General features: G+C 42.2%; 1 protein-coding gene across 1 annotated transcript; it reads right to left on the bottom strand.

The window, feature by feature from the left end:
• Positions 1 to 16: 16 nt before the first annotated feature.
• LOC140279536 (transcriptional regulator ATRX-like) lies at positions 17 to 20,241 on the bottom strand. The gene is made up of 35 exons (XM_072374689.1): positions 20,107 to 20,241; positions 17,491 to 17,597; positions 17,338 to 17,393; positions 16,837 to 16,865; positions 16,515 to 16,636; positions 16,066 to 16,182; positions 15,116 to 15,225; positions 14,632 to 14,699; positions 12,800 to 14,556; positions 12,482 to 12,542; positions 8,298 to 8,452; positions 7,982 to 8,158; positions 7,794 to 7,899; positions 6,724 to 6,814; positions 6,400 to 6,585; positions 6,132 to 6,264; positions 5,741 to 5,850; positions 5,502 to 5,645; positions 5,244 to 5,421; positions 5,018 to 5,155; positions 3,903 to 4,078; positions 3,709 to 3,826; positions 3,436 to 3,557; positions 3,269 to 3,342; positions 2,912 to 3,003; positions 2,688 to 2,832; positions 2,515 to 2,606; positions 2,322 to 2,427; positions 2,060 to 2,237; positions 1,554 to 1,745; positions 1,334 to 1,477; positions 1,157 to 1,228; positions 969 to 1,064; positions 551 to 679; positions 17 to 474 (listed from the first exon to the last, which is right to left on the bottom strand). Exons 1-35 carry the CDS (start codon positions 20,118 to 20,120, stop codon positions 373 to 375), a joined length of 5,697 nt encoding a protein of 1,898 aa, XP_072230790.1. The 5' UTR covers positions 20,121 to 20,241; the 3' UTR covers positions 17 to 372.
• Positions 20,242 to 20,818: the final 577 nt, after the last annotated feature.

Here is a 20,818-nt window from a genome sequence, read left to right as displayed (position 1 = left end):
GATATTCTGGTTGCCTGGTGTTCACAGTACAACACACATCCTTTAAGCCCCGCCCACAAAAAGTACCCAGAACAAAATCACGTTTATTTATTAGCAAACATACAAAATGTTAATAGACAGCAAAACATATTTAGGACTTTTAAGGCATGTAACTTTCAGAGCAACAAGCGGTAAGATTTAAAATCATACAAAAAACTACATTTCCTGTGTCGGTTAAAGTGCACAGTATTACAAAAAGACAGTCAAACATGGTTCTTACAGGCTGCTGCTATGTTGCTGGAGTGAAGCTTGGAGCACTAGTCGTGGAAACTTACATAGAGAGACGAGGCCACTATAACTTGATGCAGAGCATAAACGTCACTTCTCTTCCCACTAAGGCATCGACGTCTGTCCAGGAGGGTTCACAGCAGCCATGGCTGTCTGCATCGCTTGATTCCTTCGGCTGTTCAGTATACCCTGAATCCTGAACGTGAGCTATTGTGGAACACAATTAAAACGTGTGAGTGGCAACACGTATCTACAGAAAAGAGCAGGCTGACGCGTTACTTACCGACTGCTGCTGCGAGAGCGCATCTCGATAAAAGGCTTGTGTAATCTCCTGCCTCTTATCATCGTACTCTTTCCAGATGTCAGCTTTGATCTGGACATCTGCTTCAGGTAGGAGGGGATACTGCTGCCGCTGTGGGATGAATTAATGGTAAGAGATGAGATCCAGTGACTGTCCTGGTTATTTTCTGTATTCACTTGATGCCACTGAGCAAAGACTCGCTTTTAAATTTTTAAATTGGTGTGAACTGTACTGATGACATTTGTGATTTGGCATGAAGATTAAACTGAATAAAATTGAACTGTTTCCTTCTTGAGTTTATCAGATAACTCAACAGTTTAAGCACTTTCCGTATTCAGAGTGTTGCCATTGTTTAAGAAAATGTAACCGAGTTATGAATAATGAAATTAAGGTCACTCACCAGTCGTAACTTGTACTCTTCGATGGAGTGAGACCTCATCTTCTGCAGCGTCAGGAAGGCCACCGATACGTTTGTTCTGCTCTTGTTGAGCAGTTCCTGCAAGAAAAATGTAGCTTGTGATGTTTTACTGAACCCAAAATTCACCAGTAATTTCAGGGAAAAGGTTGGAAATGTGTTGTTCTTTCTACCAGAAGCTGCTCGTTGGTTTTCTGATTCAAGGTGTCCTGGTGAGAGGTGGCTGGGAGGCTGGCTGTGTTGGACTGGGGAAGCGCACAGACAGAATTATACATTCGTAAAGCACAAGGAATAAGATGAGTTTCACCAGTGAGAGCTCAGCTCATTATAACTGGTGCACGACTCTTTACCTCGGCTTCATACTCGGCCCACGCAGCTTTGCGTTCCGCCTCACTGAGCTCCTCCTCTTCTTTATGGTCCAGCAGGGATTCGTGCTCGTGGTAAGACACGATCTGCTCTTTACAGGTTTCTAACAGCTGTGCCAGGACGCTGTCCTGAGAAACGTATACAAACTGTTACTGCTGGCATCTTAACAGAAACCTTGAAGAAAAGACCAGATGGTCAAGTCACCTTTGGTAAAACCGAGGGGCATCTCTTGCTCTTCTTAGAGTTTGGGTCATCGAGCAAGTTGGGCTCAAATGTGTAGAGTTCGGTCAGTTCGAAAAGAGTGAAATGCCTCTCAATCTGCTGCTGATCTACAACTCGGTAGGACAAAGACTGCTTGGTCACCTGACGATCATAAATCTTCTCCTCCATGGTGCCCTGGAGATAAAAGGTACATTGAAATCCATCCATTTTCTATACCCGCTTAATCCAATTTAGGGTTGCGGGGGGGGCTGGAGCCTATCCCAGCTGTCATTGGACGAGAGGCGAGGTCCATCACAGGGCCAACAGAGACACATCCATGCTCACACTCACTCTTAATTAAGCTAACATGCATGTTTTTGGGCAGTGGGAGGAAGCCACGCATAAACGGTTACATAAACATAACGTAGAGACCAAACACAGTGTTTCTAACATTAATCACTTAACAGTCACCTTTTCAGTGATATTATCCAAGTCCTTTGTGTATTTACCTGAGCCAAGAAGCGGTACACGAACACTTGCTTCAGCTGACCGAAGCGGTACACTCTGTAGATGCTCTGTATGTCGTATGAGGGATTCCATGAGGCATCGAAGACGATGACCCTGTTAGCAGCCACGAGGTTGATGCCAAGTGATCCCGCCCTCGTGGAAATGAGGAACAATCGGCCACTGAAAGAAAGCAAAACATCGTCAAACTTTGAAGTGCCTCTGTCCAACATTCTGCCGACGTGTTGTTCCAGTGGCCGTGTTTACCGGGTGTTGGCAGCATTGTTGAACTTGTCTGCCCATTTCTTCCTTAACGAAGCAGTGGTGGAACCGTCGAGACGATAGTAATCTTTGTTTTTAATCCATCTGCCCGCTGTTAGAAAAAGTCAGAACGAAAATCAAAACGCAGCAGCAACCAAGAAAAACATCATCTTTTCTTCTCTTTGACACAGTAACATACCTTCGAGGGATGATGTGTGTCTGGCTCTGTGAGAGGCCTCAAGGAACTCTTCAATGAGGTTCAATGAGATCAAGGACTGACTGAACACAAGCCTAAGAAAACAAAAAATGGACTTTTAGAATTAAATCCAGCCAGAAACTTGGCCCGTGTTTGACTTACAGACACAAACATACACTTTATCCCCCAGATCTTCAGCCATCCGGAGGATCTCAAACAACAGCACCATCTTCCCGGAGTGCTCCATGATTTTGGCGTCACTTTCGGACAGCAGATTCTTGTACCAGCACTCATTTGCACTCTGAAGCCTGAGGCCGGTGGCTGTGAAAGGACAAAGTATCACGTTATTTGCGAGCTACAGGAGTGGAATATTACCGACACATGCACAGTACAGTAATACCTGCTACCACTGGGCCATCTCTGGATGCATCTCTAGTCACTGTGTTGTTTCCATTGTCGTTCAGGTGTTTCTCTTCGTTCTCTTTCTGTCCGCTGCAGCAGATACAGATGATGCATAAAAAAGCAGCTACAGAAAATACCCACATCACTTTCTTTCTTATAATCTATTGTAAATGTGAGCGTTGATACACCTTCTGCCCTCAATAAAAAGAACATATAACTTTAAATAAGTCTGTGCATATCTTCATCCTGCACTTAGCATGTTTTCACCCAAGTTAACGTGGTATTCAGGGGTCATCATAAATCAGTGGAAGTGCTGAGAGTTTCATGGAGAATAAAAGAAAGAACAACCGCTTACCTCTCAGCCACGATGGTTTCCACATTTCTCAACTGAGCTGCTGCCTTGACTTGATTCTTCTTATGCAAACATTTCTGTGGCGAAACAAAAACCAAAGCATCGGTGCTCATCACATTTGCTCAAACTTACGAGACTTGTGGTCGGTGTGATTTCGGCAACTGGTTTACTTTGCTGAGGTGGCTGAGATGAAGGCACCACGGGTGAGTCCAAATTCGGCCGAGGACTTGAAAGTCCTTGAACAGGTTTGCTCCGGCCCTCTGATTTGTTTTGTTAGTTAAGGAGCCCTCACCTGGAAAAAGAAAATAAAGTGTCTTCTTCTTCTGGTTGAAGGTCTGACATAATAACTGTAAAAACCTTCATTCTTGGGTGGCCCACACAGCAAACTAAAAGGATCATTCTACCACTTGGATTTCAGCAGAAAAGTGTAAACTGCTTCTTACTTGTGACGTGGTCGAGGTAGTAGCGATATAACTTGTACTGAAGTGGAGAAATCCTCACCGCCAGCACATACTCGTGTTTGGGAGGCAGAAACTGGCTCAATTCAGAGTAATCTTTTCTCTAGGAGAAGGATGAGCAAAGTGTTGTGAGGCTGGAACAGAAAAATGATCCAACGTGGCTGTTTTCTTTGCTTTACCTGCACGCATCCGTCTAACACCTCGTGAAGCACATGCGCCCGCTTCTTCATGACCCTGACGTCCTTCGGGGTGGAGTCGGCACACTGACCGTTCTGTATGGGGTTGATGAAGCGGTTTCGGAATTCGCCCAGAGAGCCCAACAGATTTTTCTTGATGAAGTTGACCATGCAGTGATCTGTGGGAACAAAACACGTCCTTTGAATACGAGTCTCTTCCAAAAATGAAATATCTGTCACATCATCAGGCTACTCTTAAGCTTTTGGAAAGTCTTGTACTTTGTGAATTATGACTTTACTGATACGATACAATTCCATTCGAGATCTTTTTTTTATTCACACATGTAGAACAGTCCAATGGAAGCTGGCTGAGACCATTTTCATTGCTGGTTCCAGTTCAATCCTCAGACTGTGTATGTGGAGGGTTCAAAGCACCACATCAGAGTCTAACATGTATTCCCAGTGAAATCACTTCCCTTCCCAGGAACTATGCACATGATTATAAAGGGTGCTTACATTTCTGTTCCAACCAACTTGTAAGAGAAGATTATTTGACACTTTAAGAGTTATACAAATTCATGTTTCTGACATCTCAAAGAGTGAGAAACCTTTTCCATTTATACTTCCAGAAATGTACTGTGTCATTCTTTCAAAGTAGGAGGTTAAACCGTCTCCTAGTAATTGATTTTTTTTTTTGCTTGGTGCCAAAAGTGCCTGCGGCAGCTTTACATCCCTCGTCTGTGTCAGAACCTGGACATGAGGTATTTGAGTCTTGAATACAGCATTTAAAGTTGTGGAAACACCTACAACATTGGGTGAGTTTAGGGCAGTCCAGCAGTATGTGAAAATGGTTTGCTTCCCTTGTACCTCTCGCTGATATTTCCCTTAGAGCAGAGTCTGGAGTCAGCTTGGTCCAGAAAACAGACACCAACTGAAGCTCTAAATAATCCAATTAACCTTACCTTTAAAAAGACCAGATGTTATCAAATGGTCATTCCTCACAGCCACTCAAAAAGGGTGCCTTGAACACTCTACTGTCCAATATTCATTCAGAATAATAGAAAAACGTTCATAGCTCTGCTCCTTAAATCCATGAAGACATGGTGATGAAGACTTACACTCAACGAGATTGTTCTGAAGGGGTGTGCCAGTTAACACCAGTCTTCTTTGGGTCTTGATGGCATTCATTGCTTTGGAAACATTGGTGGCTTCATTGCGAAGTATGTGGCCCTCATCACAAACCACGAAGTCTGGACCTGAAAAGAAAAGAGAAACGTGTAAATGATCAATAATAAACGACAGAAGGCAGCGTGACAGCGTCGTGCTTTGAAAAGGTTTCTGAACCTGGATCCACTAACGCGCTCTTCAGCTCTTTCTTCCACTCCTCGTTGTTGACTTTATTGGCTACAGACAGGATGCGGTACATGTCGTACCCCATTATCACAACACCGCCGTCTCTCTGCCAACACTGCAGAGCCCGGACTCGATCAGGCAGATCCTTCTTCGTAGCCAGTTCTGTAACCTGGAACACATTTGTGTTTGAACTGCATCGACACACAGAAGTGTGACTACTGCAAACTCCACTACCTGCACTTTTCATACCTCCACTTTATCTTCTCCCATGTTGTCTTGCCATTTCTTGAACTCACTGTCCCAGTTGAGGATGGTATTAAGAGGGCACACGACCAAGGCTGTTCTGAAGTTTAGATTTGGTGAGAGCAGCACTGTATGAAGAAACGCTACCACCTATAAAACAGAACAACTATGAGTAGAGAAGCAGAAAATAACGTGACTTTGTCTGAGGAGATAAGAATATCTGAGCCAGACGTGTGTATCTTCACCTGAAGAGTCTTTCCAAGACCCATGCAGTGTGCCAGTATGCAGCCCGATCCTGGAGAAGAGTTGGCCTTCTTTACAGACTCACAGACACTGTCCCAAATAAACTGCACACCTGTTAGAGAAGAACAAGTTTCCAGGCTTTTCAGCAACTTTACACAATATAGAAGTAAATTATCTCGGTTCTTAAATGAGTTTTTCATTCAAGCATTCACACAGACACTCACACAGCATTTCTTATCACACAAACATGTGCACTTTTTTTTCTTTTTCTCTACAGTGACACACCAATGAAAACTGTCAAACTCAGTATGTGAAGCGACAAAATCTGAATGTATCAAAGTAACCAGAAGCAACGTCTTCTTCAGTGTGACTGACAGGGGAGCACAAACTAACCGTCCACCTGGTGAGGCTTCAGTCTCGTAACCAGGTTCCTGTGCACCTGAACAAGAGGCAGCTTGGTCTCCTCGTCCTGGTCCAGGACCAGCTTGGTTGTGATGGGACACAACTCATCCTTGATCGCAATTATCTGGTAAAGAAACCCACAAACAAACGAATCATTGAAGCAATATGCCAGCAACAAACAGCGACACACATTAGAGTTTATCTGCTGTAGAAGTGTGCAGAGATCCAACCTAATCACCACAGTGTGGGTTTACTGTACCTCTCTCCAGTCCTCCATCTGTTGCTCTCTCTCTGCCAAACGCTTGCGTCTCTCCTCCTCTTCTCTGAGAGCTTCCTGAGTCTCAGCCCGAAGGTTCACATCGTCAATGATTTTGCGGATCTTTTTGCGTCCTTTGGGGGTGCTTTTACTTTCGCTGTTCTCTTCATTTGCATCCTCCTGATCACTCTGTTCAAATGAAGAACAGTTCAAAATGACAAAAGGACACGGGAGAATCCGTTTCCTTCCAGGCTTCAGGTATGAGATGGTATGAGATGAGTAGACTGGGATTTAAAAAGGACAGACGGATAAAACAACAGCTGCTACCTTTTCACTGCTGGAGTCAGACACCCAAATGCAGGGAACTTGTTTCTTCAGGTCGTAACTACAAGCTGCTTCTGTTTCGTTTGGATCTAATCTGGTGCAAAGAAGAGGCGGGACAAAAGTTAGTGTTTATAGCTTACTGCAGTCATCCGTAACTTCTTCTTCTTTCGGCCTCTCCCTTTTATCAGGGGTCGCCACAGCGAGTCCATCTCTCATCAGTGATTTGGCACGTTTCACGCCAGATGCCCTTCCTCAGCACCCCTCAGTCATCCATAACTTCAGTCATTTTAATCACTGTCACTCTTGTAGATCCACAGTTAGTCTAATCTTTCCACTGTGAAAGGCAGCAGTATGTTCTACTATCTGTTGTTTTATCTCCGCGAATATTGAGTTTTGACAGGACTTAATTTCTCATATTAAACAGGTCTCTATGGTATCTGAGTAATATATCCACACATTTATCACATCAAAGCTCGACTGTGACAGTTTAATTTCAGCCGGGTGTCCAAATTATTCCCTTAAAACATTACAGTTGATCCAAAATGTCAGAGTCCTGGTGGGTAAAGCTGAGATAAATCCCATTTCTCCAGTTTTAGCATCTCTACATTTGATTCCTGTAACATTTTAAATGGCCTGGCTCCTCATTGTCCCCCTACAACCACACAGAAAGTCTTCACCCCCAGGGTGCAGGCATTCCTGTGGTTCCTAGAATTTCCTGTACTGGAACATGAGACACAGCATTTAGCTTCAACGCTTCCTAAATATGGAACCAGCTCTTAGTTTGGGTTTGGAACACTGACTTTGTCTCGGCTTTAATAACTTAGCTAAAAGCTTGTTTTAACATGCTTGATGTCTTTGAATATCTGTCTGTGACAGAGTCCCCAGCAGGGGGGGGTCTTATAATACCTTTCCAAAAGCTTTCATAGGCTGGCTTCAGCCCATTAAGACCTTAAGCAACATGTGCAAGGGTGGGTTTGAGTCCTAATAAGATAAGATCAGTGGAATAAAAGGAAAAAGGGAATACAGTAAAGCCTTGGCAGAAAGTTTTGAGATGGCAGATCAAGTTAATGTACCTCTGAAGTTCCTCTTCATCGGCTTCATCCTCCGACTGACTGAGCTCCTCGCTCATCGCCGAATCTCCACGCGAGTCACTACTTTTAGCAGAACTTTCACTCTCAGCTTGACAGAGAACAAAAGCATGCATTAGAGCAGCGCTGTCATTTCCCGTTCAAACACTTTTTAAGGTCACAGGTGCGCTTACAAATCAGACATCTCCTCCTGGCTCTCCTCTTGTTCTCCTGCTTTCCTACTTCACTCTCAGGCACTGCCTTGTCACTGGCTGCTCCCTCATCTAAAGTGAGTTTGTGGCGGAGAAGATGATGCCTGGACTTGGGCTCATCAGACTTGGTGTCAGATGACTCTGAAGCCCGATCTTCCCCTGCAGCAGAGATATACTCTCTCATCATTTCACCCCTTTCAAAAATCCAACATCCCCCAGGAATACACATCAAGTATTTCCAGTAAAACTGGGAGATTTCTGTACTTGTGAGGAACTGTACAAGAGAAAACTGACTTACCATCTTCATTTGCTCCGTTCCCCTTGTTGCCTTTTTTAGCCTCCTTGTCACCTTCTGACTCGGAGTCATCCTCCTGCGTTTCCTCCTCCGAAGAAATATCATCAACCGAGGAGTAGTCAGCTCTAATTTGGGCCAATAGCATTTTCTTAGCGATTCTTTCAAAAGTAGAAAAAAAAAAGGGAAAAGGCACCTGAAGTTCATTTTATGATCAGTAACAAGATCTTCAACTGGATATTTTACTTGATGGCACGTGACAAAAACAAAAACAGTTGCGTTTTGGCCAGATGCCGTCACCGTTTGTGCTGTTTTTCTAATCGATCCAGACACGAAAGACTCTGGACAGATGTGCTGGTGTAAAACCGCTCAGTTAGGAACTGGGAGCTTCACATTCAGAGTAACAGCAGGAACGATGAGAAGAAAAACAAAGGAGAGACAGAGACTTTGTTGAAATTATAAATTTATTACAGCAAACAAGTATTAACCACAGGAGGGCGGGGGGGCATATTCTCCTCTTCTCCTCCCAAAGCTTGTTCTTTCTTGGGAAACAGGGAGCGCTACTTGTTGTTTCTTCAACATTTGTCTGCTCGCTGGCATCTGGACACGTTTTAAACACGTTTTATTTCATGTAAAACCGAAAAATTAAGCTGATTTCTTATTCAACCAATGTTTTAACACCTGTAGTCTTTCTCAGGTGAGCAGAAGGTGACTCATTTGACTTATTAACTGCAAAAAAGAAAAAGAAAATCATACAAAAAAAACAGGAGAATATGGAAGTCTGTGTATAAATATTTATCAGAATGAAACCTCAACTCTTTTAAACTCCAGCTGAGTAAAAAGATTTTTAAAAATGTTACAAATTCAAAATAAATAGGGTCCCAAACGTAAAAAGCTTATGGTTTCAATACTATACGGTGTAGTGATTAATTAAAATATATGTACAATTTACAAATATACAATGCACCCCTGTAACTGCTCATGCTGAGCGAGAGTCCAACAGAATGTCACGACATGGACCCAGCTCGAGTTAATCTTCCACATCCTGCAAGGACATTTCCTCAGGCACAGTTTGATCCTAATCAGAAAGAGGTCCCTAATAAAGGTCAGTGTGGACATTTCTGCCATTACACCTGAATCCAGTTACGGAGTTCATTGTAAAAGACGGATTTACAGTACAGCAATGACAGCACCAGTAACAGAAGTTTGCCTCGACTAAGTGTTTTGTTTCAGCTTGGAAAGACGCAACAGGAGGCGCAAACACTGAAGAACACGAACACTATAACACACATGAATTTGGCAGTACTGCCGTGATAATGAAAGAATTAGTCTTTTTCAGGTTTTAGCCCATTAACCACAAACATTGGCAAACTTTACATTTCTGCTGACCACTTTTACTCAACATGAAGATGCACTACAGCTAAAGCAAAAACAGACTACTGGAGGGGGAGTGACGAGAGGACGGCTAAAATATCCAAGATTAAGCAACTCTTGCCTAACAGCACTGCTTTCACTGTTGTGCTGTCAGAAAATCCGACCTGGAAAAAACATGAGAAACAGACATGGGTGTCGTTAAAGCATTATGTAAGATCGCTTGCATTTTAACAGTCGTTTCACAGCCCACTCTCAATTCCCAGATATACAAGGTCGCCGTTCATTTTCAAAGAAAGATTGCTTTCATCAGTTTTGTTGCTGGTTTGCCCGTAAATCAGGGTTCAAAAGTTTAAAGATGGTTAAACGCTTATCATTAGTTTTAATGGTCAGCAGTAATGTATAGTCTGTGTAGAGAAAGTGGGGCAAAACATGAAGAACACAAGTGTGGATCCACTGAACCGTAGTCTGACAGAATATTTATCGCTTTGGACAAGAATCAACCAGGTATCGCCATGTAAATGGAAGGAAAGCAAGTTTCTGTTCACATTATCTGCAGACAGATGCTTTCAGAGTAAAAATGCGTTATTGTCTTCTCAGAGCCGAGCTGATGAAACTGCACATTAAACCCAGGCTTTCCCTGGCTGAGGTGGGGAACTAACAAGTCCACAAACGTAAAAAGGATAAAGCAGCTGTACTAATCCAGAGGATAACGTCTGAATACACACAACAGTGAGCTTACAGACTGCACCTGTACAGGTCAGAGTGTAACACACGAGGGTTTATCTTACATCAGGGTTTCTGCACAGAGGTTGTTGTTCGAGGCCGAGCGATGATGCAGATTAAACCCAGTTTTTACTCCCCTCCATTGTACTGGGACGGCGTTAGATGTTGCGGTACATATATCAGAGCGTGTGCATGGCAGGGTATTTCTAGGAGTGCAGAGATATGTGCAAGCTGTATGATAATCTGTGTGAAAACACCACAGAGGAAGGACGAACTGCTGAAAAGGACCCGTTAGCCCTCCAGCCATTAACATTGCATAGTCTCAGCAGCTCCGGGAGTGCTTTTATCAGTTATATCTCCATTTTAAATATGAAAGTAAAAGACACAAACAAGACCTAAGGCCAGCGCTGCATGTAAGTCGCACAGATATGAATAAATACTACTAAAGGACGGGTATTTTTGGATGGCACCACCTGCTTCTTTCACATGAACTCATTGTGTAACGCATGTTTCTCACATGCTCTGAAATCAATGATACAAATGAGCACTTAAGACATCCAGCGTGCGTAAACGTGCTGTAAAGACTGGACTGAAGTGCATTAGGTGGGATTGTGGCAGTGCTAGTATGAACGTTTCGTAGTTCCTGGAAAAAGGCTTTTTTTTGTTTGTTTAAAGACTTCATTTGTAGCTTGAAAGCCAGCGAGCTTTGAAAGAAGAGACCACACACCAGGCTCTTGTAGAATCATGTCATTAAAAAATGTATTTATCATCTGGCCGAGTGTAAATAACAGAGCCCTGATGTTAATGGCACTTAACAATCACAAAGGAACATAAATGGCATCGACTGCAACTGTAGCGTGAATGTAAAACTCACACCAGTGAGAAGAAGAAATTCTCAGTTGTTCATGAGGTTTTAAGTGAAAGCTGTGGGACACTGGCTGTTTTTAAAGGTGCCCTGTAACAAATACTCAGATTTACCATCATTATAAGCCCTCCTTAAAGCAGAATCCAGTGTACAGAATCAACACTGTGTTGAATCCAGGTGCAGTAGTCACATTACAAAATACACGTCAAGGACTGCGGACAAAAAAATGCAACTTTTGAGCCTAAAAGAATTCTTACGTTGAATAAAATGAATCTAAAGTGCATTTACAGACTCATGTACATTGTATCTGATATTTTATTTAAAAAAACAAAACAATCCTTTGCCAACTTATCAACATTTGGGCAAAATTCAACCGTCACTCCACAACTGTGACACATAAAGGGTTCAAGAAGGTGAAGCACAAAACATTTCCACATGCCTACAACTTTGCAAGCTTCTTTTTGTAAAAACAAATACTGATCTCCATTAATGATCATAAATTACAAAAAACAACACTTTGTTCTTAACGTTAATGCGTGTGCAGACAATCTTGCAGGCAGGTTTCAAAGTTTATACTCCACCTGTTAGTGACATTTTTCCATTTATCCAAGTTAAGCTCAGCGGTGGACAAAGGTTTGTTGTGCATTTTATGTAAAACCACAGAATCATTTCCCCCCTACATACGCTAGAATACTTCCACTGGAAACAAACCTGTTCGGCATTAAGAGATAAAACTTTAAGGCAAAATAAGTTTCATTCAAAGTTCAAGTTTATGCTTTAGAGCAAAGAGATTCAACTTCAAGGTTTCCCACTTTTTTTTTTTTTTTTTTTTTTTTTTTTTTTAAAAATCAGCCAAGATTACAGGGCAGAGAAATGTGATATAAGAAATAATAATATAAACTGTATTAAGATTCTTCTCTAGCATTTAGATCATATACTTTATGCACTAAATAACACAGACAAGATAGGTATTGTGCCTCTCGTTCACAAAGCTGCATTGAGCGAGGCTCAGTCCGACTGAACCATAAGGTGGACCTCGAGTCTCACAGTGTACGTCTAAAATTTGTATTTGATCGCTGAGGCTCGGCAGCTACGTTTGGGTCTCGTCTGAATACCCCGCAGCCGAGTTCTAATGACAGATTTTACACAGAGGTCGGGATTTGAAGCTGCATTCTTTCTTCCACCCCTAGGGTGTAAACACTCTACATCCGGCTTTTTTGAACCATACCTATTTTCTGGATCATCGTCTTCTTCTGCTGCCCACGAGGGCCCAGACTGCTCATCATCTCCTGCAAAAACACCAACAATTAAATATACACTCACAGGGAGTCATTTAGCAGACTGAGTACTGAATCAATATGAATCAGAGTACAAGCAGGACAAGTACAGAAAGGAAAGTCAGAGCAGGTTAGGTGTGATGCTGCAAGGCCACACAGTTGCCTGCTGGCAAGCAGAACATCTTGTAAAAAGGAGTTTGAATCTGATTTAGCTCTAATCATCACTGAGAAGACAAACGAAGCTCTGGAGTCATTTCTGTAAGACTCACCTGATGATTGCTGGAATGCTGCAACTCCCAGTGAAGCCACATCGTCTGTGATTGGCTTCATCTTCTGATCACTTCCATCACTTGCAGAGTCGTCGTCTTGTTCATCATCACTTGATGAGGATGATGAATCAGTTTTAGTCTTCCCAGCTTGCATTCTTCTCTGCTTTCTTGCCACTTCTTCCTCTTCTCTTTTGACGAGGTGAGGCTTCGCTATTGACCTCACCGTATTTAAGTGTTGTATCTTCTGCTGCGAGTCTTGATCATCACTGGAGGAATCCGTCCCACTTTCCCGTCGAGCTTTGACTCCTCTGTTGCTCGATTCAGACTCAGAGGAGCGGTCCAGCATCTTGCGTTTTCGCCGCATCTTCTCCGGTGACATTGGGCTGTTCTTAGTGAGCCAGAACAGACATTTCTTGGCCACCTTGTTTGGCGACGCTTCACCACCATCCTCGTCACTCTGGGCTTCATCTGAGCTTTGTGTCAAAGCTGCTCGCTCAAGCAGAGCAGCAGGGACTTCATCTGAGTCGGAATCGTCTCTTGCTCTGCTCAAACTTTGCTCCTCAGTGTTTGCGGCAGGGACATCGTTCGGAGCCTCCTCGGGGTCAGAGTCGCTGTCACTGTCTCCTGCTGAAAGGGACGTTTTGGTTTTGACATCACTTGGTCTGCGCAGAGGCGTGGTCTTCACTCGAGGAGACCGTCTCTTGCCTTGTTCCTCCTCTGCAGTTGAGTTATCGTTGCTCATCTTGCTGTCAGCTTTAGTGCAGACACCACTTGTTTCTTCATATCCCGGTACATGCTTTCCCTTTGACTTCTTTTCTTTCTTCTGGACGTCCTCCTCCATCTTTGGGTCCTCAGATGATGGCTCCTGCTCCATGGCTACAGGTGTAAGTTTCACCACTAGTTTTTTCGTCATGTCAACCTGGCTCTCAGAAGGTTTCAGGTCCATTTTTCTTGCTCTCTGCCTGGCTTCACATGAATCTGAATCCATTTCCTTCCCAGAGCAGTCATGTGGACCTCTACCATCTGCGAATCCCTTCGAATCACAGTCATTATCTTCAAAATGCTCACTTGCCAGTTTCTGCAAGTCATTCATGCACCTGGCATCAGAGATGTCCAGCTCGATGTCTGCTTCTGTCAGAAGGGTATCAAAATCGCTGTTAAGAATTTTTTCCCAATTGCCCAACACGTCCAAATCGCTGAATTCTTCCTTAAGGCTGTCCTCCAGTGCTGAGAGAGATTTCCGCAAACCTTTGACCACAGCCAAAAAAGAGTTCAAATAGAGGATACGAACACTGGGTGTTTGTTTGTTTGTTGTTACGCCATGAATGAAGTTGATAAAGGTCTGGTTTAAAGCATTTGTTGAGTCCACTACATGTTTGGCCTTTTTGGTAATGTCCTTGGAAACTTGCAGGGTGTTGTAGTTGAAGACAACATTCCCATCCATCCCACTGTGATCCCATTTATCCAAAGGAATGTTTTGTGGTGAGTGTGGCAGCATGTGATACAGTTCAGATTTCCCCGGCTCCACTCGATTCCTCCTCCGCTGCTGATGCCACAGACGCTCGATGTTCTCTAGGACGCCGTCGCACGCCATCACCAGGTCAAACAGAGGCTCTGGACTGCACACATAGCAGTACCATTTGCTCTCCAAGATGCCAGACAGTTCTTTCCTTCCCAAGTTTCTGAGGATGCATTTCTTGCAGAAAGCATTACTACAGAAGTCACAACAGATGAGGTTGCCTCCTTCAGCACACCACCTGCATGAGGAAAAGTAGGAGACTTTTAAAACAACCCGCAGTACATGTAGAAATGTGAAAACAAACGGATCTTACCTGCACTGCTCATCCATTCCATCTCCATCCTTGCTGATGTCATCACTCGAGTAATATTTGTAGCAAGCCTGACGAAACGATTGAAAGAAAAACTAAATTAACATTTGTTCATTAGTCTTCCCAGTTCCTCAAAGGTTAAACTATAAAAAATGTTAATTACTTGATTACATTTCTAAAAGCTCTAAGGTATAAAGATCCATCATTTCTCTGCTTTATGCTGCTGCAGCACCTCTTTTCACCGCTACCTCTGCTTTGGGGGTCCCTACAAAGAAATCTGAGTTTTTGCAGTGGGTCTGATATCCATATGTGCTCAGCTTTTCAGATCATGTTATTAAATCAATAGCAGCCCTTTCGGAAGGTGTCTATTTCGTGGTCTACCGCACCATCATGAGCTCGATAGTGGCTGTATACTCTAAGTGAAATTAAGCCACCTTTTTGAACGTTTGGATTTATTTGTGTCTTGCATATCAACTCTCAGACTCACCTTGCAAATCAGTACTTTCAGGACCGGGTGTCGATAGAGGGAATCTTTGCGGAAGTGGTTAACTTGTCGGCCACACGCAGTGCAGCTCACAATCCCCACATGTTCGATTCCTGGGAAACACAAGTCAGTCATTGGCAACAACTCTGTCATAGATATAGTTTGCTGGATTGTTTATCTTGTTAGCGACTGTCTGTCCAACAGATTCCTGCAGATGAGTAAAACTATTCGTAAAAATAAACCAACAAACGGGGAATTAGTAGAATTAATGTAAGAATCAGTCAGTGGGTCTCCATGATGAGATTAATCTGATTATTGCTATAGTTGGGTTATGCTCCTTATCTGAGGGTAATTATCCTTAGATATATGGCGGTGAGTGAATCGAATCACAGTCATACCCCGGTACGATAGGTGGCGCTGTCCCCTTTTCAACTATCACTAATAGAGCCACTTCCTGTTGACGTCTTCACCACCAACAACAACTCAGGCATTCAGAAAGATGGCGAACGCAGAGCGAGATGAAGCTGCGTCCCTCTCCATCTGTGATGAGCTGGTTATGGCACAGACGATGCACAACGGCGCATTCTCCATCGTGCTGTTTGTTTCTTTCCGACGGCGGTGACAACAACAGTAATATCGTGTCCTTCGACTTCCGGGTGACAATCCCGGGAAAAAATCTCGAGCATGCGCAGAACGCTCGATCCGATCCACTGTCGGCTACACGTTCAGTGGGCATTTCGCGAGTAACCCAATCCGATCTGGGTTTTTTTTGTCAGATTAAGGTGTCTACATGAACTGAAAAACTCAATCTTATTGTAATTTGGCCATTAATCCGATCCGCTAATGTAACGCTAATGTGGCGCTAATGTAACCCCACTGAGTAAGTTGCTTAAAGTGAATAATGACCACCAGTAAATGAAAGTGTGAGGAACTTCACAGCAGCAGTGACTGACCTCCACGTCTCTTTGAAAACTCTCTCCGCAGCACATTGGGTTTCCGACTGCGAAACTCCGGACCCCTGAAATCATCTCTTCCGTTGTCAACGGGTTCAGGTCTGACCAGTACGGTGCCTGTAGAACAACACGTTTTATCCTAAACATTCAAAACTTAACATGAGATTATAACCCTAAAGAAAGGAAGCTAACCTAACTAATCTAATAAATTCTAAACATAGTAAAGCACAGAATACCACGTTCACAATCCAGAAAGCACATAAAGCTACTTCTGAACTCAAAGACAAATGAAAATACACTGTCTGAGGCTCACCTATAAATGCTACACCAAATCTTATGCAGCTTAAACACATCAGACACCAGTCAACTGACATTATACTTGACATAATTTGTCCAGATTAAGGATACTGAGTGTATCTGGGACAGCAGCGCAGCACTTTCAGACCTACCTTTAGGCAACCTGGTGACATCAAGGCGACCATTTGCATTCACAGGTAAATCCAAGTCCTCGCTTGCGTTTGAGTCTCCAGATTCATCCAGTCCAGAGTGCTTTATGACAACTGAAGGTTTTCTGTGAAATAGGAAAAAAATGTAGATTTGGAAAATATACCACAGTGCAGCAACCTACTTTAACAGTGTTATAGGAGGAAGGAGAGAGGCTGTTGTAGTTAAATCTACAGTATTTTCAGCCTTTGAGTGTTAAATCTGGTGCCGTCTCATATAGTAGTGCTTTATCTTTGCTTACTTGGTATAAATGAACAGTGAACTCACCTCCTTGAGCATCTAGTGTCCAAACCTGCCTGCAAAACAAGGGGGGAGGTTTATTTCTCAAGGCCATTTCATGCTTATCAACTACATACAAATGCCTGCACATTCTGAGAAGAAAATATAAATAATAGTGCACCAGAGAGGAAAGCAATGTGTTATGAACCTTGTGAATAAACCAATATGCCGCAAGAATAGAATTTTCAAATAATACTAAATGAAAAGGAGCTCCATCTCTAAACACTGTGCCAAAATGCCAAAGATGGCGTCTGTTAACTCGACAGATCTCAAGTAACACGCACACACGCGGAAGAGTGGATGGCGTGGAGACGAGGTGTTCATTCTACGCCCTTGAACCAGTGGAATGTACAGATGTAAATTCATGTTTTATGAGGATAACATCAACCTGTATCTCTGAAATGTCTTGACCAATGTGTGACACAGACAGTTCAATAAGACCCGAGGAAATGGTGTCAACTTTCAGAAGAATAGGATCCTTTCAGTTACCTCTGTCACAGTATGGCCCGCTGAGTTTCCCACAGAGCTGCTCTTGTTTGTCTGACCTGTGAACAGAAGATCTGTTAAATGTTTGTAACGCATATATGTTTAATCACACGATTAAAGCATTTACAACGATCCCAATAAGTTTCATAGGTTTACCATCATTATCCTCAGATGTTGCTGCACCATTGCTGTCCTCAACATTGGAATGAGACAAGTACTCGTGAAGCTTGTTGACCAATACATTCAGCTTGTTGTTAGAGGTGCTACAGTCAAGAGAAAACAACTGGATTAAGCAGGTATAGAAAATGAATGGATGGATGCATCTTTCTATCATTAGACATATGAAACATTTCATAAACTAAGAGACTATCAACTGTAACATCAAGTCCTTTAGAAAGATTATGGTTCAACCTTTACTGGATGTTCTACATGGTTTCGTATCTGGACAGATCATGCATCAAGTATTATCTTTCAGCTTCCCAAACAAGTGATGAATGAAACCTGACAAGGCTGTCCCATTTCAAAGGCTCCTACACACATTGTAGATTTGTGTGTGTGTGTGTGTGTGTCTGTGCAGAGCACAACCTCAAGCCTTTAGTATGCCTCAGTTTGTGGCACTGAATGGTGCATTCACCCCCATATTTGTTAGCTCAAAAAGTCTAAAATAGGCACATAATCACCACACTAATGGAAAAAGTACTGTCATTGCAATATTTCATAGAGAAGCCCTTCGAAAAAAAGAAAATCACGTGAACAGGGAAAATACCCAGTTAACATCTTTTCAATCTGACCTTCAGATCACTGAAGATGATGTTACAGATCAGAAGATTTAGCCTCTTATGTGAGAAATCAGCCACTGACATGTTCTTATAAGAGCAAGGAAAATGAATACTGATCATCTATACTGCCAGGCCAAAAAATAAATAAAAGCTACACACTATAATAAATCATTGGAGCACCTTTAGCTTTCGTTTGCAGTGGCATCACTGCTATAGACAATGTTACATCTAGAGCTGCACTCATTTTTTTCGTCACCATCTTCTTTCGATGATGGAAAGCAAAGTCTTCTCCTGTACGTCCAAAAGATTCACTAAGCGGTTAAGACAGGGATACCCACATCCAGTCCTCGAAGGGCTGCTGTCCTGCAGGTTTTAGATGTTTCCCTGCTTCAACACATCTGGTTCAGATGAAATGGATCAATTCAAAAGATTGTTCAATTCTGCACAAGCCTGCTAATGATGCATTGATCTGAATCAGGTGTGTTGCAGCACGGAAACATCTAAAACCTACAGGACAGCAGCTCTCGATGACCCAGTGGGTATCCCTGGGTTAAGGTGTCAAATCCTGTGTGGAAAAAAAAGTGCCCCGAACGTCTCTTTCACTATTTGAACCAGTGAAACCAGCCACTGTCATCTTGGAATATGCCCGTGCCACCAGGGAGGGAAAAGGGTCTAATGATGGAAAAACTTGTTCATTCAGCATATTCAGGTTGTGAGCTAAGATCATTTTCTGGGCTGAATCCAGATCTGACCAATTGGAGCAACTCTAGATTATTTGCATATTCAAACCCATGTGGTTACGATTTGCATTAATACAGCTTTTAAATGCATTTCTTATTAGTTGCTTGTGCAGGGAGTGCTGAACTTCTCTTGGATGAATTTCACTTGAGTCCTAATGCAATTAAAGAAGGAAGGTAGGATGGGTAAGCTCAACTCTATTTCTAATATGCTAAATATCTTGTTAGTCCGATTCTTTCATTGGAAGCCCAAGAACAAACCGGAGAAATCTTCAGTTCACAGACTAGGTATTTATTTTGGTCACAGGTCAAATATGGCAGCGCTGGGCTCGGTGTGACAGAGTTCTCACAGGGCCTCCTTCAGAACAAGCCCTGATCTCTGGAAGTAGATCATATTTATCTTCTTCACATTTTTCTTACAGACTGGACTTACACGCGACCAAGTATAATCGGCCAGTTACTTGTGACATGAACATGGCATGTTCTTGGGATGTGATAAATAATGTGTGTGTAAATATTGTTTTAGGCGTGTATCTAATGTAACAGACCTGTCTGACAAGATAGAGTTTATGTATTTAGCAGACGCTTTTATCCAAAGCAACTTATAAATGAAGATAGAGTAGAGTAGCTTCACCTGTCCCAAATATTTAGTCCAGTTATGCTATCTTAAAGTCTTGGACCATTCAAGGACAAATATTGTGTAGTATGAGCAGAATGGACAAGTACAAAATGGGAACATGGGTAATTAGAGAAATACAGAATGAGAATTCATATCTCAGAACAATGCCAATTATAACAATCTGATGCTACTACTCTGTACTGCGTCATCATCTACTTGAGTACTACAACTAGGGATGAATATTTTAAACACATATCATAAGCTGTATTTTTTTTTCTTTTTTTAATGCCCATCTAATGATGCCAAAGTATTATAGGTAACAATGTGTACATGACAGACTCACAGGGTGTTTGTATGTTTTTAACTACATTACGCTCAGCTCTCCTCAAGTTAAAAAAAAACATGTACAGCAACCAACGTTTACATCAAAAAGCTTTTTTTTTTCATATTTCACATAAGTTCCCAGTCATGTTTACACTGTTACTATTTTTGTCACTCCTTAGCAACGCTCGAATCGATCATTATTATGCGATATCCTCCCAGTTAGCTTAGCTGTTAGCCGATTCAGCTAGCAAAGCGCTATGCTAGGTCACTGTTATACTGGCTAATAAAACGCATTTCAAACCGGCGTTTTTACCTTAATGAAGACATGTTGCAAAGCAGGCAAACAACCGAATTATTCAAGCGTATGTACTCTCATTATCCTAAAATAATCTTTCAAAAATATGGCGCTCAATAGCACTGTGTACAGCAGCAGAGGAAAAAAATGGCAACAAGTGAATCTTGTTGAAACCTTGTTCACGTGTCGTGAACTAGCGCCACCTGCTGCCCCGGAGTGCTACATCCCAACGCTACTCTATCGATTCCTCACTCTGTACTTGATCGACAATTTATCAGTTTACAATCTCTTTAGCCGCAGACTTATCACTGCTGCTGCAGCCGGATCCTTATGTGTCAACCAATTTCCTAAAAATGGCAGGATTTTGTGATTTAATATGGGCTAAATTAGAATGCCCTGCCGTGTTTTTATTGTGTTTTCTTACAATTATTTTGAATAGATAGAAAGTGAGAGTCTAAACTTTTTAGTATTCAAATGACAGTTTACTGTGATAATTATTCCAAATTGATGATGCTAAATTCAAACACTGAATTACAACTCTAATTCTAAAAAAAACTTGTATGTATCATATACTGTGATTGTTTATTCACCTATTATAAATGAAATATTGATTTATGAGTTCCTCAAATTATTGCATTCTGTTTTTATTTATATTTTCTCTTTATTTATATCCTAACTTTTCTAAAATTGGGGTTGTGCATTTTATCTATCTCATATCATCATTATATAC

This window comes from Leuresthes tenuis, unplaced genomic scaffold (assembly GCF_036924035.1).
Source record: "Leuresthes tenuis unplaced genomic scaffold, fLeuTen1.0.hap1 SCAF_21, whole genome shotgun sequence".
Classification (NCBI taxonomy): Eukaryota; Metazoa; Chordata; class Actinopteri; order Atheriniformes; family Atherinopsidae; genus Leuresthes; species Leuresthes tenuis.
Note: the sequence above shows the minus strand (reverse complement) of the source record. Positions and strands in the feature narration are given on the sequence as shown.

Excerpts from the sequence above, each read along its gene's own strand:
- LOC140279536 (XM_072374689.1), bottom strand. Across the intron at positions 12,543-12,799 it reads AGCATTCCAGCAATCATCAG|GAGATGATGAGCAGTCTGGG; the intron begins GTGAGTCTTACA and ends GTGTTTTTGCAG. Across the intron at positions 3,558-3,708 it reads CTACCTCGACCACGTCACAA|GTGAGGGCTCCTTAACTAAC; the intron begins GTAAGAAGCAGT and ends TTCTTTTTCCAG.